Genomic DNA, 18,483 nt, shown 5'->3' on the forward strand with positions numbered 1-18,483 from the left:
TACACTTTGAGTTTGTGAATTCAGAACTTTAAGTACATAATTGTATTTTATAAAGTTTTACAAATAATCTCTTGACTGACACTGTTCAAGAAATGTGAAAATGTTACAGAATGAGTACATTTGTGCTTCAGTAGCATGCTATATTCTTACCTTTGCCACTTTTCTTGGCACTATGTAAAAATTTATGTATCATGGCTGGTATGTAGAGGCAGGTAAAGAAGCAAACTGACTCACTAGTATAAACACAACTGTTCACTGTGTTTTTCATTGGCTATTCCAGTCCTTATCTCTAGGGTTCATAAGAGGTAGACAATTTGAAAACACAGGTTATACTTTAACTTTGGATTAAATTTTCTGGAATAAGAAAGGCAGAAGACAGCAGTTGGAGAGGAATCACTGACTTCACCAGAATGTCCCTGAAACAAGTTTCAGTTCTGCTGCTGCTGCTACAGCTGAGCTGTTGCTTCAGATCTGGGAATTGTGGAAAGGTGCTGGTGTGGCCTATGGAGTACAGTCTGTGGCTGAATTTAAATGTAATCCTAGATGAACTTGTCCGGAGAGGTCATGAGGTGATCGTTCTGAGAAACTCAGCTTCCATTTTCCTTGATCCTAGCAAGCACACTGGCATTAAATTTGAAACTTTTCCTATTGATGCCACTAAAGCGGATTCGGAAGCATTTTTTGTACAACTTGTTACTACATGGACAAATGCACTGCAGGACCCATATTGGGAATATCTTCCAGCATTGCAAAAACTCTTTTCAGGATATTCTGATGATCGTGAATTTCTCTGTAAAGCAGCAGTTTTGAACAAGAAACTCATGAGAAAACTACAGGAATCAAAGTTTGATATCCTTATTTCAGATACTTTTGGTCCATGTGGTGAACTGTTGGCAGAGCTGCTTAAAATCCCCTTTGTGTACAGTCTTCGCTTCTCTCCTGGCTACACTATGGAAAAGTACAGTGGAGGACTTTCATTGCCTCCTTCCTATGTCCCTATGATGCTGTCTGATTTAAGTGGCCAAATGACATTCATGGAGAGGGTAAAAAATATGCTGATCATGCTTTATTTTGACTTTTGGTTTCAAACATTTAATGAGAAGAGATGGGACCAGTTTTGCAGTGAAGTATTAGGTAAGTCATGGTTTTCATTGGCAATGTGGGGATCTAAGTTTCCTGTGACTTTGAAGCTGATCTTGTATGAATGAGAAGGCGGATCAATTAGCCTCTTTTAGAGTGAACTAAAATTTAAAAATACCATGGTTTAAGATTGTATCCAAGAAGTGTGCCTCACCATGGGGACCTTGGAAGGTTGGGAGGCTGGGTGCGGTTTCTCCCATTTTTTCCCCTGACCCCAGATACAGGGAAAAAATGGTATTAGTGTGGAAACAATGCTATTATCCACTTTCCTATAGCTCTTCTCCCTTTGTACCCTAGTCAACTAAGTAAGATTACTTTTAAAAAAAATAACTATAAAAACTAACAAACAAAAAGAATCTATCCAATATTATGGAAAGGCTTTACATGAACGTATATTTTACATTAAAGTTTGAGTTGATGGTCAGTGGCCCATCCCTAAGATAGGGCATTCCAAATGCAAATGAAGTACTGAGCATTTCTCTAAGGAATTACATGTCCATTTTATCAAACATCTGTCATGGCATAGATAAGGTAGGTGATGCTTCCTAAATGAATATAGCATGAAGGTCAAAGTGTTGCATGTTCTAGTTCAATGATTAGAGACACACTGAGAAAACTGTTAAGAAGTTAACACTTATCTGGTAGTCTCACCTTTTTGAAAATTTTCTTTCTTGACTTAAATAACTCAAAATAAGGGTGAAGACAACATACGTGTTTATAATTTATGAAAATCCTTGAAGTGACAGTTATACTATATATTGATACATGCTGTATATACATATTTATGTATAAATAAGTATTAGTCTGCTTCTATTATAAGGTCAAAACAGCAGTAAGATCATGGAATTCCATCACATTCTTTAAAACCTCAACAGTTTGGAGCAGATGGTATAGTAGACTGAGTTAAGCAACCAATTATAACACTAGTACTCCCAATAGAATGACTGCTTTAATTTTCAATCTATGTGCCTAGAAAGTAGTACAGGTTATCCAAGGAATTGAGTCTCTACCATCTATTTGCAAACCTGTTGGGAAAAAGACACAGAACAGAGAGGAAATGGGGCATCAAATCCTAGCCCAGTTGAATTTATTAAAGGTTAATAACTTCTCTAAGAGTGGACAACTGCTGCTGTGTAGATGAGGGACTCTATGGCAGATGCCATGTGCTGCAGCAGAAAAGACGTTTTATAGCTTTGAGTGTTGAGATAGTGGAGAGGTGGAACTGTGGTAGCTTTTCATGGTCAAGTGAAACATGGGAGGCCTTGCTCCAAGGGTCTGGGTTGTTGGACAGATATTCAAAGGAGCAGGTGTGGAACAAAATGAGGCAAGGGGCAGGTCAACCTTGAAATACAGTGCAAGAGGCCCTAGGGACACTGTTGCTGCCTGGGAGTTCTAATGGCTGTGGAACCAGAATGACTGAGGCTTGTGTCTCTGTTCTGCTAACCTCGATGGAGTTCCTGGCTTTAGAGTAGCTTCACCTAGTCTGTTTTAACCACTTGGGAAATGAACAAGCAGATGAAGAGATCTCAAACACTCATGTGGGTGTGTGTATGATTGTGTAAATCAAATTTTTCAAAATACATATACTTGTTTTATGGATTCACAGGCATTTGTATATCAATTGCTTCACTTTGAACGTTCTAAGAGCATGACATGATACACTTTACGTGACAATTCTCTTTACTTTTCCTTTTACTTTGCAGGAAGACCCGTTACATTCTATGAGCTGGTGGCAAAAGCTGACATATGGCTCATTCGAAGCTATTGGGACTTGGAATTTCCTCGTCCCACCTTACCAAATGTCCATTTTGTTGGAGGGCTCCACTGTAAGCCTGCCAAACCTCTGCCCAAGGTAAGTAAGTTTCTGTTTGCTTTGCTTTGTTAATTGTCCATTTCATTGGAAATGTCCATGCATTGCATCTTTAGCATATTTTAATTACAAGAAGGCAGTATTGTGGAAAGTGAGATATACTGACTTGCCATTTAGAATCATATTTCCTTCTATACAATACAAGTATCTGGTTTTTAGTCATTGAGGATTTCTGAGGTACCCAAGGACTGTCTTGCCAAAAAAAGAAGGAAGATAGAGTTCATTATAAGAAAATGAAATTGAATATAAAGGCTGAATATTTTAGAGGCAAAAAAGGAAGTTATAACCCCTGATAAAGAAAAGTCTTGAGTAAAGATGAGCTGGGGAGAGCTAAGACCAAATGAGGAAATTATTGTTATGAAATATCCACTTGTATACTAATCAGAGTTATCAAATAAGCCTTCAAGATGCAGAGCCTTGGTTCATCTACATTCAACCAAGACTGTGGACAGAGGAATCCTTTTGGGGGGTTGTTGTAGAGCTTCAGATACAAGGGCTCGTGTTGTACTGATTAAAGTTAAGACATCGTGTGCAATGCTGTATCACTTCCCTGTGCCAGACCAACTGCACCACCACTTTCTGCTTATCTACCCAGTGTTGGCCTGAGAAAGCCATGAAATCTGGCCTGTTTGATCCCTTGCCAAGCAGATGGGAGATCTGTTGATCTTCTGTTCAACATATAGCTTCTGCTTTCATCTTAGGCTAGTCTGACTATTGCACCATTTCAGAAGTGAGCCAGCAGATGGAAGACAAATATTTATCTTTCCCACTTTCTCTGTAACTCTGATTTTTAAATAAGTAGATACATCCTTAAAAGACAAGGATTTCAGGCACAGTTGACAGATAAGTGCATAATCTGGGAGTGAGAGAGACCTTGGAGGGAAATAGTGGGCTCCTCCCTCTTGGGGTACCACTCCCATGGGAGGGCACAAAAAAACTAGAACAGGGGCTGGGATGGCTAGACAGAGAGGCAATCAACATCCGTGAGGGCAGGAAAGTTGAGCTGGTTAGATGAAACTAAGCTTCAATACCCTTCAACATTTATGAGAACCAAATGGGATATGGGGCAGACTGGACTAGTCTACTATACATACTGGCAAACCAGGGTAGGGGCAGGCCTGGTGGGGGTTATTGTGGGTCACTCCAACAAGGATGAAGCTCCCACTGGTTTATGTGAGGGCCAAGTGTGTTCTGGGCAGTACCAGGCTGGACTGCAACACCCATTGGTTCCAGTGCAAGTCGGGCCTGAAAACAAAACCAACCCAGCAGTTGCTACCACCAGCTGATTGGGGTGATGGGCTGTGCCTGGCCCTGTACTTGCTAGTACATACAAGAATCTGGTCTGGGAACACCTCAAAGTTTCATTTGCGGATCTCCCCAATCGAAATGATGGACTCAGACCCCTAACCAAGAAAAGACGGAAGACAGAACAAGTCAATCCATCTCCTCAGCTATATGTTAGCAGTGAAATACTGCAAAATGGAGGCTCTATGATGGACTGTCAATCAGTGGATTCTTCAACAACCTCATCGTGGCTGGAGTGACGAGATTGGCAGCAATTCATAACTGCTGAACTATCAAAACCACTTGAGGAAGTATCTCAGAGCATGACCCACATCGGGGACCTGGGATGGGTGAGAGCATGGGTGAGGTTTCTCCCTCAATATTCCCCTCACCTCAGATATATGAAGAAAACAATAGGCAAATAATACTCTTACCCACTTTCCTATAGCCCTTGTACCTTTTTACCCTAATTAACAATGTAAAGATTGTCCAAAATATAATAAAAATTCATTTACAGTAAAATGTTAATAAAAGGTTTCCAATAATGTGTGAATTACCCAGTATTTACCCTTGAATTTCTGCTAGATAATTTGTTGAAGGCAGGTTTCCTTCTTTTTTGGCTTATGTGATCTGTGTATTGCTTCAATTTTGAACATTTTATTGTGTAGATATAATGTAACGATTCTCCTCATTCACTCTATGTAAACAAGTCTACTGCTGCATCTTGTAACATTTTTTTTTCTCTTCTTCCTTATTCTAAGCTTTCACTTTAATAGAAAACAAATAGAAATTTAAAAACCAGATTCCTCACTCATATTCTGACTCAAAGACGGTGAAATTACTTTTGGAAACTTGTGAAAATAATTTTCAGTTGGAAGCACATTCTCATACCAAGAACCAACTTACATATGCTAATTTACTTTCTGTAGAGGATTTCATTTTTATTAAAGGTGATTCACTATATATACAAAAAAGTATTTGTCTAAAAGCTTGAAATGCAGGTGATGAATCTTCAAGATGATCATGGGGAAATTGTGACTAGGTCTCAAGTAAGCCTGACACCAAATGAATTTAACGTTGAATTCCATTTTCTACGCAATTCTCAGTTATGTAGAAAATAACAGTTCTTTATATCTGTATTGCTTGATATGCTAATCTGTATTCTTATCCACCTTCTAAATAGCAGTCGCATAATGTCTTCTTAAACTATTACACCATGGTGTCTATTTTGATATTAAATTTCTACACTATGTACAATAACTTTCAAAGGTCTAAAAGTCATGTCAATACTTGTAAAAGTGTAATTCCTAACAACTCTACTGTTGATCTCTTAGTTTGCATAATAAAGGGTTATTAGAAATAATATTAAGACATTTAGAATAAGGAAACAAGAACTATAGACAATAACACAATGATGACTAGCCTAATGATGTCAGTATGAGGCTTGAATCCAAGTTCATAATCTCAAACTTTATCTTGATACTCCATGTTAATATCGTCTTTATTCCACACCCTATGTTGATCTTCCACAAATTATAACATTTTCACATACTATTTTTTAAGAAATGCACTTTAAAATAGCTTATAACATTGCTAAATAGAACACTAACATGAAACTATCCATGGAAAAACAAAAATGCAAATAATTATATTCATCAAGTATTTATAAAGGTAAACATTGGAAAGAGACAAAACATCCAGGAATATAAAGGCATAGTTAAATAATATATTTATTACTATACCAAAGCATTTATTTTATACATGAATACTTAACAACATTAAATTAGTCCAAAATAACATTTTGTTGAAATGGGCAGAACAAAAGAGAAAATAAGGATCTATTTTTTCATGTAATAAGTAAGAAATGTACAGTAGGATTGCATTTCTTTAATACATGTAACAGAAGGAATATTGTATACTAAGTTTTTAATAAGGAGAAAAAACACTTAAAACTTGATTAGCACAACAATGAGACTGCATTTTATACTATTACCTGTACACTAAAAAATGAGAAGTGGCAAATTTTGCGTTGTATATTTTTACCACAGGTGCTCCTCTGTCATTCCTAATCACAGTCAACATTCTTTCATTTATTTGTACCAAGCCTTTCATTAGTGTGTGCTGTGCTGTTGCTATTTTCTGATGGAGCTAATTGTTTCTTCTCAGGACATGGAAGACTTTGTGCAGAGCTCTGGAGAAGAGGGAGTCGTGGTGTTTTCCCTGGGCTCAATGGTCAGTAACATGTCAGAAGAGAGGGCCAATGTGATCGCATCAGCCCTTGCCCAGCTTCCACAAAAGGTCAGAAAAGGTGCTTGATGGTGGGAGGTACTGAAGTGTGTGATCAACTCTGGGCAGAGTCTGATTTCACAAACTTCTTGTATGAAAAGTGAATGATTATAGTAGATCCATTTCTTCTCAGATATCATTCTAAGATGTCAGTTTAACAACAGAGATATCAAAGATGCTAAAACATTGATGATGGGTTTTGATTTTGACTTCGATATCACTTTTGTGATTAAAAATATATAACTGCTTTAATATTACCTAAGTAATGTGATCATGTCCTAGAAATTATTGATTTGGCCATGTCCTTTAAGCAGTTTCTTCTAGGACTGACAAGGCTAGTGTATACACTAAAGATATTAGCAGATATTATTTAAATTTATAAACAATGTACATTTTAACTTCAAACTGTCTTTGCAGAGTGAATACAAGTGGGTGTTGAAGAAATTCTGAAGTGCTTCATGCAGTTAGATTTCTCTTGTAATTCTAACTTGCTATTTCCCCTAACATGACTAGGTGTGTTTGGGCTGTTATTCATAAATATAGTAAGAGAATGGAGGAACTGTCTCATCAATACTGAGTTGGGGTTGTTGTTCACTTGGGTACACAGATTTCCAAAAAGAGAAATGTTTATCCTGCCTCATGGGAATGGACTCTGCCGCTGTCTAAATCACAACCGTATAGCATGCAGAGGAGGATTCGATGGGGTTCCACACCTGGAGCTTGACTTTGTCCAATATAATCGTGGCTCCTTGAGTACTTGTATCTAGCCTGTCTTATTAACACCTTTTCTGTATTGAGCAAGAAGAAAGGAATATAAAGAATCCAACATTAATAGGGGTGAGATGGGAAGAGGCTTAATGTTCACAATTCTGTATAATATAGTAGCGATTAATATCCCATTGCGTATAAATATTATCATTATATTTTTATGAATGAACTTTTATCTAATATAAACTTCTATTAAGCACATACTTGTACGTTTTTTGTTCAGTGTAATAAACTGAGTTTACTTGAAACAAAAAGGATTTGTTTTTATTGGAAAGTCAGATTTATATAGAGAAGAGACAGAAAGATCTTCCATCCACTAGTTCACTCCCCATGTTACCACAATGGCTGGAGCTTAGCTGATTCAAAGCCAGGAGTCAGGAGCATCTTATAGGTATCACACATGGGTGTAGGGTCCCAAGGCTTTGGGCCATCCTCCACTGCTTTTCTAGACCAAAAGCAGGGAGCTGGATGAGAAGTGGAGCTGTCGGGATTAGAACTGACACCCGTATGGGGTCCTGGTGCATGCTAAGCAAGGAACCCAGCCAGTAGGTTACTGTTCCAGGCCTTGAATTTGCTTTTAACCTTCCCCACCCCCTACTTCACCCCCGCTGGGCTGATCTCCACCACCTCCACCCTATTCCTGCCCCACTGGAACAGACCTCCTAAGATGCTTTGTTGCCTCTGGTGTTTTCGGTTCACGAGAAATTTAGCAACTGCAATGGAAAAAGAAAAGTACAGTACGAAAGCAGTGAACCAGCAGATTTCAAGGTGGACGAAGATGGCATCGTATATGCTGTGAGAAGCTTTCCACTCTTTTCTGAGCAGGTCAACTTCCTGATACATGCCCGAGATAAAGAGACCCAGGAGAAGTGGCAAGTGGCAGTAAAACTGAGCCTCAAACCGACCTTAACTGAGGACTTAGTGAAGGAATCACAAGTTGAAGAAATAGTATTCCCAAGACAACTCACTAAGCACAATGGCTACCTACAAAGGCAGAAGAGAGACTGGGTCATCCCGCCAATCAACTTGCCAGTGAACTCCAGAGGACCTTTTCCCCAAGAGCTTGTCAGGATCAGGTCTGATAGAGATAAAAACCTTTGCCTATGGTACCGCGTAATGGGGCCAGGAGCTGACCAGCCTCCGACGGGCATCTTCATTATCAACCCCATCTCAGGTCAGCTGTCAGTGACGAAGCCTCTGGATTGAGAGCTGATAGCCCGGTTTCATTTGAGGGCACATGCAGTAGACATTAATGGAAATCAAGTGGAGAATCTCATTGACACTGTCATCAATGTTACTGATATGAGTGATAACAGACCCGAATCTCTGCACCAAGTTTGGAATGGGACTGTTCCTGAAGGATCAAAGCCTGTATCGCGTGTGATGACAGTGACTGCTATTGACGCTGATGATGAGCATGCGCTAAATGGGATGTTGAGGTACAGGATCCTATCTCAGGCTCTGAGCATGCCTTCTCCCAACATGTTCACAATCAACAATGAGACCGGGGACATTATCACATTGGCGGCCGGGCTGGATCGAGGGAAAGTGCCGCAGTATACATTAATAATTCAAGCTACAGACATGGAAGGCAATCCCACATATGGCCTTTCCAACACAGCCACAGCCGTCATCACCGTGACAGATGTCAATGACAACCCTCCTGAGTTTACGGCCGTGACGTTCTATGGCGAAGTCCCAGAGAACAGGGTAGATGTCATTGTAGCCAATCTGTGACCGACAAGGATCAGCAGCCCCATATACCAGCCTGGAATGCAGCGTACAGAATCAGTGGTTGGAGATCCAACTGGCCAGTTTGCCATTCAAACTGATCCAAACAGCAACGATGGAATGGTCACTGTGGTGAAACCGATTGACTTTGAAACAAATAGGATGTTTATCCTTACAGTTGCTGCAGAAAACCAAGTGCTGTTAGCCAAGGTAATCCAGCACCAACCCCAGTCAACTGCAGCTGTGTCTGTTAACGAAAACCCTTATTTTGCCCCAAATCCTAAGATCATTCGCCAAGAGGAAGGCCTTCATGCAAATACAATGTTGACAACGTTCACTGCTCAAGACCCAGATCGATACATGCAGCAAAATATTAGATACACAAAATTATCTGATCCTGCCCATTGGCTTAGGATAGATCCTGTGAATGGACAAAGAACTACACTCGCTGTTTTGGGCAGAGAATCACCACATGTGAAGAACAATATATATAATGCTACTTTCCTTGCATCTGACAATGGAATCCCTCCTATGAGTGGAATAGGAACACTACAGATCTAGTTACTTGATAGTAATGACAATGCCCCCAAAGTGTTACCTCAAGAGGCAGAGACTTGTGAAACTCCAGACTCCAATTCAATTAACATCACAGCAGTTGATTATGACATCGATCCAAATGCTGGACCATTTGCATTTGATCTTCCTCTGTCTCCAGTGACTATTAGGAGAAATTGGACCATCACTCAGCTTAATGGTGATTTTGCTCAGCTAAATTTAAAGATAAAATTTCTTGAGGCTGGTATCTATGAGGTTCCCATCGTGATCACAGATTTGGGTAATCCTCCCAAATCCAATACATCCATTCTGCGTGTGAAGGTGTGCCAGTGTGGCTCCAACGGGGACTGCATGGATGTGGACAGGATTGTGGGTGCAGGGCTGGGTACTGGAGCCATCATTGCCATCCTCCTCTGCATCATTATCCTACTGATTCTTGTTCTGATGTTTGTGGTGTGGATGAAATGCCGGGATAAAGAACACCAGGCCAAACAACTTTTAATCGATCCAGAAGATGATGTAAGAGATAATATTCTAAAATATGATGATGAAGGAGGAGGAGAAGACCAGGACTCTGACTTGAGCCAGCTCCAGCAGCCTGATACTGTATAGCCTAAGGCTGTATAGCCTGATACTGTATAGCCTGATACTGTATAGCCTGATGCCATCAAGCCTGTAGGGATCTGCCAACTGGATGAGAGGCCCATCCATGCAGAGCTCCAGTACTCGGTCCGCTCTGCAGCCCTGCATCCTGGGGACATCGGGGACTTCCTTAACGAGGGCCTTAAAGCTGCTGACAATGACCCCATAGCCCTGCTGTATGACTCTCTCTTGGTCTTTGACTATGAAGGCAGTGGCTCCACCCCTGAATCCTTGAGTCCTCTGAATTCCTCCAGTAGTGGCGGTGAGCAGGACTATGATTACCTAAGCGACTGGGGACCACGGTTCAAGAAACTCGCTGACATGTATGGAGGAGGTGATGACTGAACTTTAGGGTGAACTTCGTTTTTGACAAGCACAAACAATTTCAACTGATATTCCACAAAAAGCATATGGAAGCTAGGCTTTAACTTTGTAGTCTACGGTGCTTGCTGGAGGCTTTGGCATAGGCTGCAAACCCATTTGGGCTCAGAGGGAATATCGGTGATCCAATGCTGTTTGGAAAAACACTGAGCTCAGTTACACTTCAATTTTACAGTACAGAAGCACTGGGATTTTATGTGCCTTTTTGTACCTTTTCCAGATTGGGATTAGTTTTATGTTTAAGGTACTGATTTCTGAAACGATAAGTAAAAGACAAAATATTTTGTGGTGGGAGCAGTAAGTTAAACCATGATATGCTTCAACATGCTTTTGTTACATTGCATTTGTTTTTATTAAAATACGGAATTAAGCAAACAAAAAGAACTCATGGAGCGATTTTATTATCTTGGGAGATGAGACCATGAGATTGGAAACTGCACATTGCTTTTAGTTTTAGACTTTAGTTTTTTTTTTTTTTCGCTAAAATCTTAAAACTTACCCAGCAGGTTGCAAATAAAGGGAGTTTTCATATCACTAAAAAAAAAGAGAAAGAAACACGTATGGTTTGTGTTCTAGATGAGGATAACTTCTTTGAAATTCAAAGTCACTGCTGTCCTTTATAGTGGGCATGATGTCTGGGTACAGAAGAGCATGTTTATCATGTCTTGTAATGCCTTATGGTTAATTGAGAGAGTTAAATTTGGCTGAGGAAATTTAGGAACATTACAGTTTTGGACTTTGTTCAACTGCCATACTGTTAATGAAACAGCTTACACTCTATTTTTCAATATTTCCAACTCTAGAAATCCTAATACATTGGAATGATTTGAAAAATGCAACTTCAAATTTTCCTAGAATTGGTGTGCACTATTTGGTAGTATGAAATAAGTTTTATATAATTCCTGAGAGCAATTAAACTATTTTTCACTCTTCTCTGATCATATGGAATTGCTCTGTTATCACTTAAAAGATGTGAAATCCTACTGAAATTATGAAAAATGTGGACATAACTTATTTCAGATTTTAAAAGGAAAATTTTAGTATTAGATTTGAAAGATAATGCCAACATCAAAACATACATATTTGAAGAATAGATAGTTCACTGCTAATGTGTCATTCTTTGCATGAGAATTAAATAGCTGAAGCTGTCACTCACCAGTTCACTCACAAAGGCTCTTTGTATGGAAAATTCTTAGATTTTACATCTGATCAAATATAAAATATCAGCACAGGAAAGGGTGTTCTGTTAACACCCTTAATATTTTCCTTATCTTTTCTATGGATGGCATTTAGTTGTTGATGTGCCAATCATTTTAGATTTGTGATATGCTTTCTTTAAATTCAACCATTGGCAAGCATTTTCTTTATTTAACAGGTTTTATGGAGATTTGATGGAAAGAAACCAGAAACTTTAGGGCCCAACACTCAGATCTATAAGTGGATTCCTCAGAATGATCTTCTTGGTAAGACCTTGCTTAAAAAAAAAAAAAAAAAAACTGCTGAAAACATGTGTAATAGTCAATGCAGATTAAACAGTGCAATAGGATAGGAGGACCATGTATTATGGGGAAAATCATCGTAAGACATGTATATTTCTCCTTATGGTACCACAAGACATAAAAATTCATAACAGATGGAATATTTTTAAACACGTATAATTATTTATGTCTGGAATCAAAATATCTTCCAATGTAGTTACGTCCCACTGAGAACTCTCAATAATGCACTGCATTGTCTGTCTCCTACTTCAGTCATTATTTCCATGCTTTTCTCTAACATCATTGATTTCCAAAGCCAGAGAACAGCAATAAACTTCTATTTAATAAATGAATCTGCATATTTATGCGTGATCACATTTCAAAATGAGTGTTGACTATCATTTTTGTGTTTTCAGCGCTGCTGGATGCAACAACCTGCTCTGTGGGAAACCCCAAATTAAAGACCTAGCGAATTGTTTACTTATTTTTATTTGAAAGTCAGATTACAGAAAAACAGAGAGGATTTTCAGTACACTAGTTCAATCCCGAAATGGCTACAGCTGAGCTGACCTGAAACCAGGAGCCAGGAGCTTCTTCCTGGTCTGCCACATTGGTGCAGGTTTCCAAAACCTTGAGTGATTCTTAGTTAATTACCCATGCTATATGCAGAGAGCTGGCTAAGAAGTGGAGCAGCCAAGACTAGACTTGTTGCCCACTTGGGATGCTGACACTGCAAGGTGGAATATTAGCATGTGGAGTTACCGTGCTGTCCCCCAAATGCACTGTATTTCCAAAAGACAATATTCCAATATGCTCTCAGCTTCTATTTATGTGTATGATATTTATTTTATTCAGAATTGTTTATTTATGCCAATGAGTTAAATTTGTATTCACCAGTCAAGCATTACCAAACTTTTGCAATTTCGCCTTCACTTATTTTCCCAGTGGACTTACATGTCAATTTCTCTTGATCTGAAAGCAATTTCATGCAGATTTATGTCTGCAATGATTTGTCAAAAGAGAGCTCTGTCCCTTTATCGTCTCATACTGTGCATTTCCCATTTCATTCTAAGATTTAGGCTTAATAATTTTATTAAAAATTCTTCTACCCTAGGTCATCCAAAAACCAGAGCTTTTGTAACTCACGGTGGAGCCAATGGTATCTATGAGGCGATCTACCATGGCGTCCCTATGGTGGGTCTTCCTTTGTTTGCAGACCAACCTGATAACATTGCCCACATGACAGCTAAGGGAGCAGCTGTGAGACTGAACTGGAAAACCATGTCAAGTGCAGATTTGCTCAATGCCTTAAGGACAGTCATTCATGATCCTTCGTAAGTATTTCATTCGTTAAGACTAGACAGTGTTTACCCATAAGTTATCAGATGAAGGCCAAGAGGGTAGAAGCAGTTGAGTCTAAGCAAGAACAAATGTTGAGCACAGATTTTCTTAAGGTTGGAATGCAACCGTGAGGTAACTCTTCCGAGTTTTGCCATGATTTCTCATTGGTTTCAGTAGAGTTCTCTGGATAGTGCACAGATTGGGAAACTGTGTGTAAACTGAATAAGATGTATCCTTGAAGATGACCACAAAAGAACTAAAGGAAAGCATTAAGAATGCAACTGAATCAAGCAATCAACGCATTAAAGTGCTAACCTACTTTCAGCACACTATGGGTTTCTTAAAGCTTGAGCACTCGTAAGATGTCGTATTTTAAGATGAAATTGCTCATGTGCGGTTCAGATACACAACATTTTATGGGTTGTATGTAAACAGTAAAGAGATTCCTAATGTGCTGCTAAGTAACATAAAAATGATCTCACATTGATAAATATGTTTTTATTAGACATTTCACAAATATTTTATTATCCATAAAACAACAAGCTGCAATCAGTTCTTTGCTGACTTTGCATTTATTTTTTGTTAGATTTCAATGCTAGTATTCTGATCTTGTCAGTGATATGTGTAAACAATTGAAACTTTTTAATTTTCTCAAAACTGTTGAAAGAGTGCTATTTATACATGAAAGCATATTTTTTATTTCATTTACTTTTTTGTTTCTGGAAAAACTGTAAAACTGTAAAACTTGACTAAAAGTTAAACTGGAACTTCCTGCTTAATAATATTTTTTTAAATAACAAATAGATTTATATATTTTCAACATATGTAGTAACTTCAGTTAAACTGATCCCACTATATTCTTTTTAAATTTTTATTCAATTTTTAAATATTTATTTTATTTTTATTGGAAAGTCAGATATGCAGAGAGAAGGAGAGACAAAATGAAAGCTCTTCTGTTCGTGTATTCACTCTTCTAGTGACCGCAATGGCCAGAGCTGAGCCAATCCAGAACCTCTTCCGGGTGTCCCACACAGGTATAGGGTCTCAAGGCTTTGGGCCATCCTCAGCTGCTTTCCCAGGCCACAAGCAGGGAGCTGGATGGGAAGCAGGGCCACCGGAATTAGAACTAATCCCGCATGGGATATGCAAACAAAATTTTTCTTCCATGTTTATGTGCCATTCATTTTACAGTCCATGAATTTTCCAGATGTCTATCCTTTGTATGTTCTTCAACTTGTTGTCTGCTTGATTTTCCTTCAGGTATAAAGAGAATGTCATGACGTTATCAAGAATTCACCATGATCAGCCCATGAAGCCCCTGGACCGGGCAGCCTTCTGGATCGAGCATGTCATGCGTCACAAAGGAGCCAAACACCTGCGGGTTGCAGCCCACGACCTCACCTGGTACCAGTACCACTCTCTGGATGTGATTGGGTTCCTGCTGGCCTGTGTGACAATCACTACTTATCTTGTCATAAAAATCTGTCTGTTTGTTTATCAAAAGCTTGTTAAGACAGAAAAGAAAAAGAGTGATTAAGAGTTCTTTCACACCGAAAGTGTCTGACCGGTGATACTTCAGCTTAATTCATGCTCTGGAGATCAAGATATGGCAATATTTTCCTGCTTGTTATGAGAATTGTGCCTTCTTGATTTATTGATCTATTTAAGCTTTAAGTAAGCATTAAGGAATGCACAAGCTTAATTACAGAAATTTTCAAACAGTTCTACTTTAATGTTGACTTAGTCACGCTATTATGATTCTATAAAACAAAATACAAACAAGAACCACTGAAAACTCAGGTTATCAGAGAACAAGAAAATGCCTGATTTTTGTGTGTGCATAATCAGAAATACTGTGTATTTGACTAAATAAATTTATATGGATCATATGTGTCCTTATCAGTAAAAGTAGTCAAATTCTTGTGAAAGTGTGCAAGGTAATGTTTTAATGACAAAGCTACACATATTACATTTGAGTGCTAATCAGAGTCTTTGCAGAACAGATTGTAGAGCTATAAATAAAAGTGAAAGTAAGTGAAAGACAGCTCCTTTTTCCTAATAAGAGATATATTTTAACGAGCAAATGAAAGTGTTGTGTCATTAGCATTTTAACATAGAAATAGCACAAAACCTTATTTACACTAAAATAGTTTTAATAATTGATTAAATTAACTATGATAATAATGTTTACAAAATAACATGACCTGATTAAGCTTCAAAATAATACAATGAAGCAAGTTTGAAGCAAGTGTACAATAAACAATAAAGAACAAAAAAGGACCAAGCTTGATTAATAAAGACTCCTTGATTACCCTTAAAGAAAAGGACAAAAAAGGATTAATGTAGTGCATTGGTGCTGTTTACATTAATGTATTTTTACATGGAGCATTCCTTAAACACATATTTGAGAACAAATGTAAACATGGACAGATACCTGGCAAAGAATAAACAAAATTGCATTAAACATTAAACTCTTATGCTTTTTTTCCTCAGGTAATCCTGAAGAGCTTTAAAAATATCAGCAAAACAAAACATTTAAAATGAAACACATATATGATGAGTGTAGGAAGCCTCCAGCTGGGATGTCCACTCCCTCTGCTGGAGTGTCTGGGCTTGAGTTGTGCCCTTTCCTACAATTCAGCTGTCTGCTAACGTACCTGCGAGGCAGCAGATGATGACCCAAGAGTATGGGATGCTGACACATATGTGGATGACTTACAGAGCTACTCACTTCTTCCTTAACCTCATCCAGCTCTGTTGGCCGAATCTGGAGAGTGAACCAATGGATAGACAATCCTCTCTCTCTCTCTCTCATTTGCTTGTTCTCACATACAAACCCTCAAATGAAACACGTAATATATTTTTAAGATATGTAAGCACAGACACACCAAATGGTATCATAAAACTACATTATTAAGATAATACTTTATCTCAAATATAAGTGAACTGCATTTTGCAAACAAAGCAGTTTTTTTAATTGGAAAGTCAGATTTACAGAGAGGAGAGACAGAGAGATGTTGCATCCACTGGTTCACTCTCCAATTTGCTGCAATGACCAAAACTGGGCTGATCCAAAGCCAGAAGCCAGAGCCAGGAGCTTTGTCCAGTTGTCCCACATGGGTGCAGGGTCCAAAGGCTTTGGGCCATCTGGCATCCATATTGTATCCTGGTGCATGCAAAATGAGGACTTTAGCCGCTAGGCCACGTCGTCAGGCCCAACATTTCATTTTTTTGCAATGTAAATATTTGGAAATCACATTGAAAAATATCAATTGAGGGCCTGGTGAGGTAGCCTAGCAACCAAATTCCTGGCTTTACAAGCACCGGGATCCCATATGGGAACCACTCCTAATTCCAGTGGCACTGCTTCCCATCCAGCTTCCTGCTTGTGGCCTGGGAAAGCAGTTGAGGATGGCTCAAAGCCTTGGGACCCTACACCCGCGTGAAAAAACCTGGAAGAGGCTCAGGGCTCCTGGTTTCGCTTTGGCTCAGTTCCAGCAATTGAGGCCCTTGGGGAAGGAATCAACAAACCAAAGATCTTACAGTCTGTCTCTTCTTCTCTATGTATCTGCCTTTCCAATAAAAATAAATAAATCACAAATCTTTAAAAAAAAGAAATATAGGAAGAAAAATATCAAGTGAGGCAGAGGTTTTCTTCTGAAAGTGAAGTTCTTCAAATGGTGACACTCAAAGCCTCTGCCAACTTGAACATGGACTGGCACTGATACCTTGCACACCCCCTTGTGCTATCTTCCCTGTAACTCAAATACACGAACAGAACTGACACATGTTGTGGTGGAGTTTGGGTTGTAGTCAAAGATACATCAGCTTCAATGATAGACCTGTTGTTTTGGTTCCATGTGTACTTCTCCAACACCTCCTCTCTGGCTGTGACCAGTTCACCAGCACTGCAGCGGACAGTTAATTGGTGACTTATCAATAGCAGCTGTTCATTTTACCAAGTAAAATTGTACAAACATGTTTGATCTGCTAAATCACATCTTTTTTGGTCTATTACACTTTGAACTCTATTTCACAAACTCAAGCACTTTTTCCAGAAAGCATTTCTTTATAATTCTTTATATAGAGAAGTCACAAAATATAAAATAAATAATTGTAAAAATCAAGATGCTGAGTTTTAACAATGGTGAATCAGGATTAATGGAAGCACAAATAAAACCTGCTTCCTTCAACTGAGAGGGAAGAAGCACCATGGCCAAGGTGTCCTGGCACCCTAACACCTGCGGTCGCTCACCGAACCCACTGACTGCCTTCTAAAAAAGCTATGTTCAAAGCACCTCCAGAACCAAGACTCACCAGGCACTCGGCTAACAGCCAGACCAGGTATTGACCTCACCCTGCCTGAGTCACTGGCCATTTCACAAGCGTACAAGAAAATGGAAGAATTTATCTCTCTCTTCCCCACCTCTCTGCACACTCTTTGTCTCTGTCTCTGTTTCTGCACGTCTGCTGTTTGAAGAAAATTTGTAAAAAAAACCAAAAGACAGTAAGTACATTTATTGGAAGGAGGTAGGAAAAGGAATGGAAAGGAAGGACGGAGAAAAAGAAAGGGGGTGTTGAGTGAAAGCAGACGGAGGGGAGGGTGACAGGGAGGCAGTGAGAATGAGAGCCTGTCAGACTCTCTCAGATCTTGCCCCCAAGCCCAAGTGCTTGGGTTTTCCTGCATGCGTGGGGGCCCCACTAGGGCTTTGCTGCTTACAGCTCTCTATTCTGGAGGCTGAGCACATGGATTGTCCACAGAGGCTGAAAGAGGATGACAGAGACGTGTTAGAGAGGAGGTGAGGTCAAGTCTTGCCCTTTGTGGGCCCTGGGGACCAGAGCCTTCACAGCTACATGACAGCAGGGGCCCCGCGGGCCAGCTGTGCCCTGGTAGGACTCCAGCCCTTTTTGGCAAGCACACTTGGGGCATCCACAAAGGCCAGTCCCTGGGGCAAGCAGTGTGCGGACGCCACCACGAGAGGGCAGCAGGTGGCACACTTTAGGACT

At 39.4% G+C, this 18,483-nt stretch overlaps 1 protein-coding gene and 1 pseudogene across 2 annotated transcripts; both read left to right on the forward strand.

The window, feature by feature from the left end:
* The first annotated feature begins 375 nt into the window (after nucleotides 1-375).
* LOC101526841 (UDP-glucuronosyltransferase 2B14-like) lies at nucleotides 376-15,089 on the forward strand. The gene is made up of 6 exons (XM_004596208.4): nucleotides 376-1,134; nucleotides 2,844-2,992; nucleotides 6,461-6,592; nucleotides 12,033-12,120; nucleotides 13,250-13,469; nucleotides 14,737-15,089. Exons 1-6 carry the CDS (start codon nucleotides 411-413, stop codon nucleotides 15,011-15,013), a joined length of 1,590 nt encoding a protein of 529 aa, XP_004596265.2. The 5' UTR covers nucleotides 376-410; the 3' UTR covers nucleotides 15,014-15,089.
* On the forward strand, nucleotides 6,773-10,639 carry LOC105942393 (cadherin-2-like; annotated as a pseudogene). The gene is made up of 2 exons (XR_009245864.1): nucleotides 6,773-6,805; nucleotides 8,051-10,639. The product of XR_009245864.1 is annotated as a cadherin-2-like (transcript).
* Nucleotides 15,090-18,483: the final 3,394 nt, after the last annotated feature.

This window comes from Ochotona princeps, chromosome 7 (assembly GCF_030435755.1).
Source record: "Ochotona princeps isolate mOchPri1 chromosome 7, mOchPri1.hap1, whole genome shotgun sequence".
NCBI lineage: Eukaryota > Metazoa > Chordata > Mammalia > Lagomorpha > Ochotonidae > Ochotona > Ochotona princeps.

Bases quoted from the DNA above. Each gene is read 5' to 3' on its own strand.
- LOC101526841 (XM_004596208.4), top strand. From the start codon at position 411: ATGTCCCTGAAACAAGTTTCAGTTCTGCTGCTGCTGCTACAGCTGAGC. The intron at 1,135-2,843 runs GTAAGTCATGGT...TTTACTTTGCAG, and splicing joins GTTTTGCAGTGAAGTATTAG to GAAGACCCGTTACATTCTAT. The intron at 6,593-12,032 runs GTCAGAAAAGGT...TTTATTTAACAG, and splicing joins TTGCCCAGCTTCCACAAAAG to GTTTTATGGAGATTTGATGG.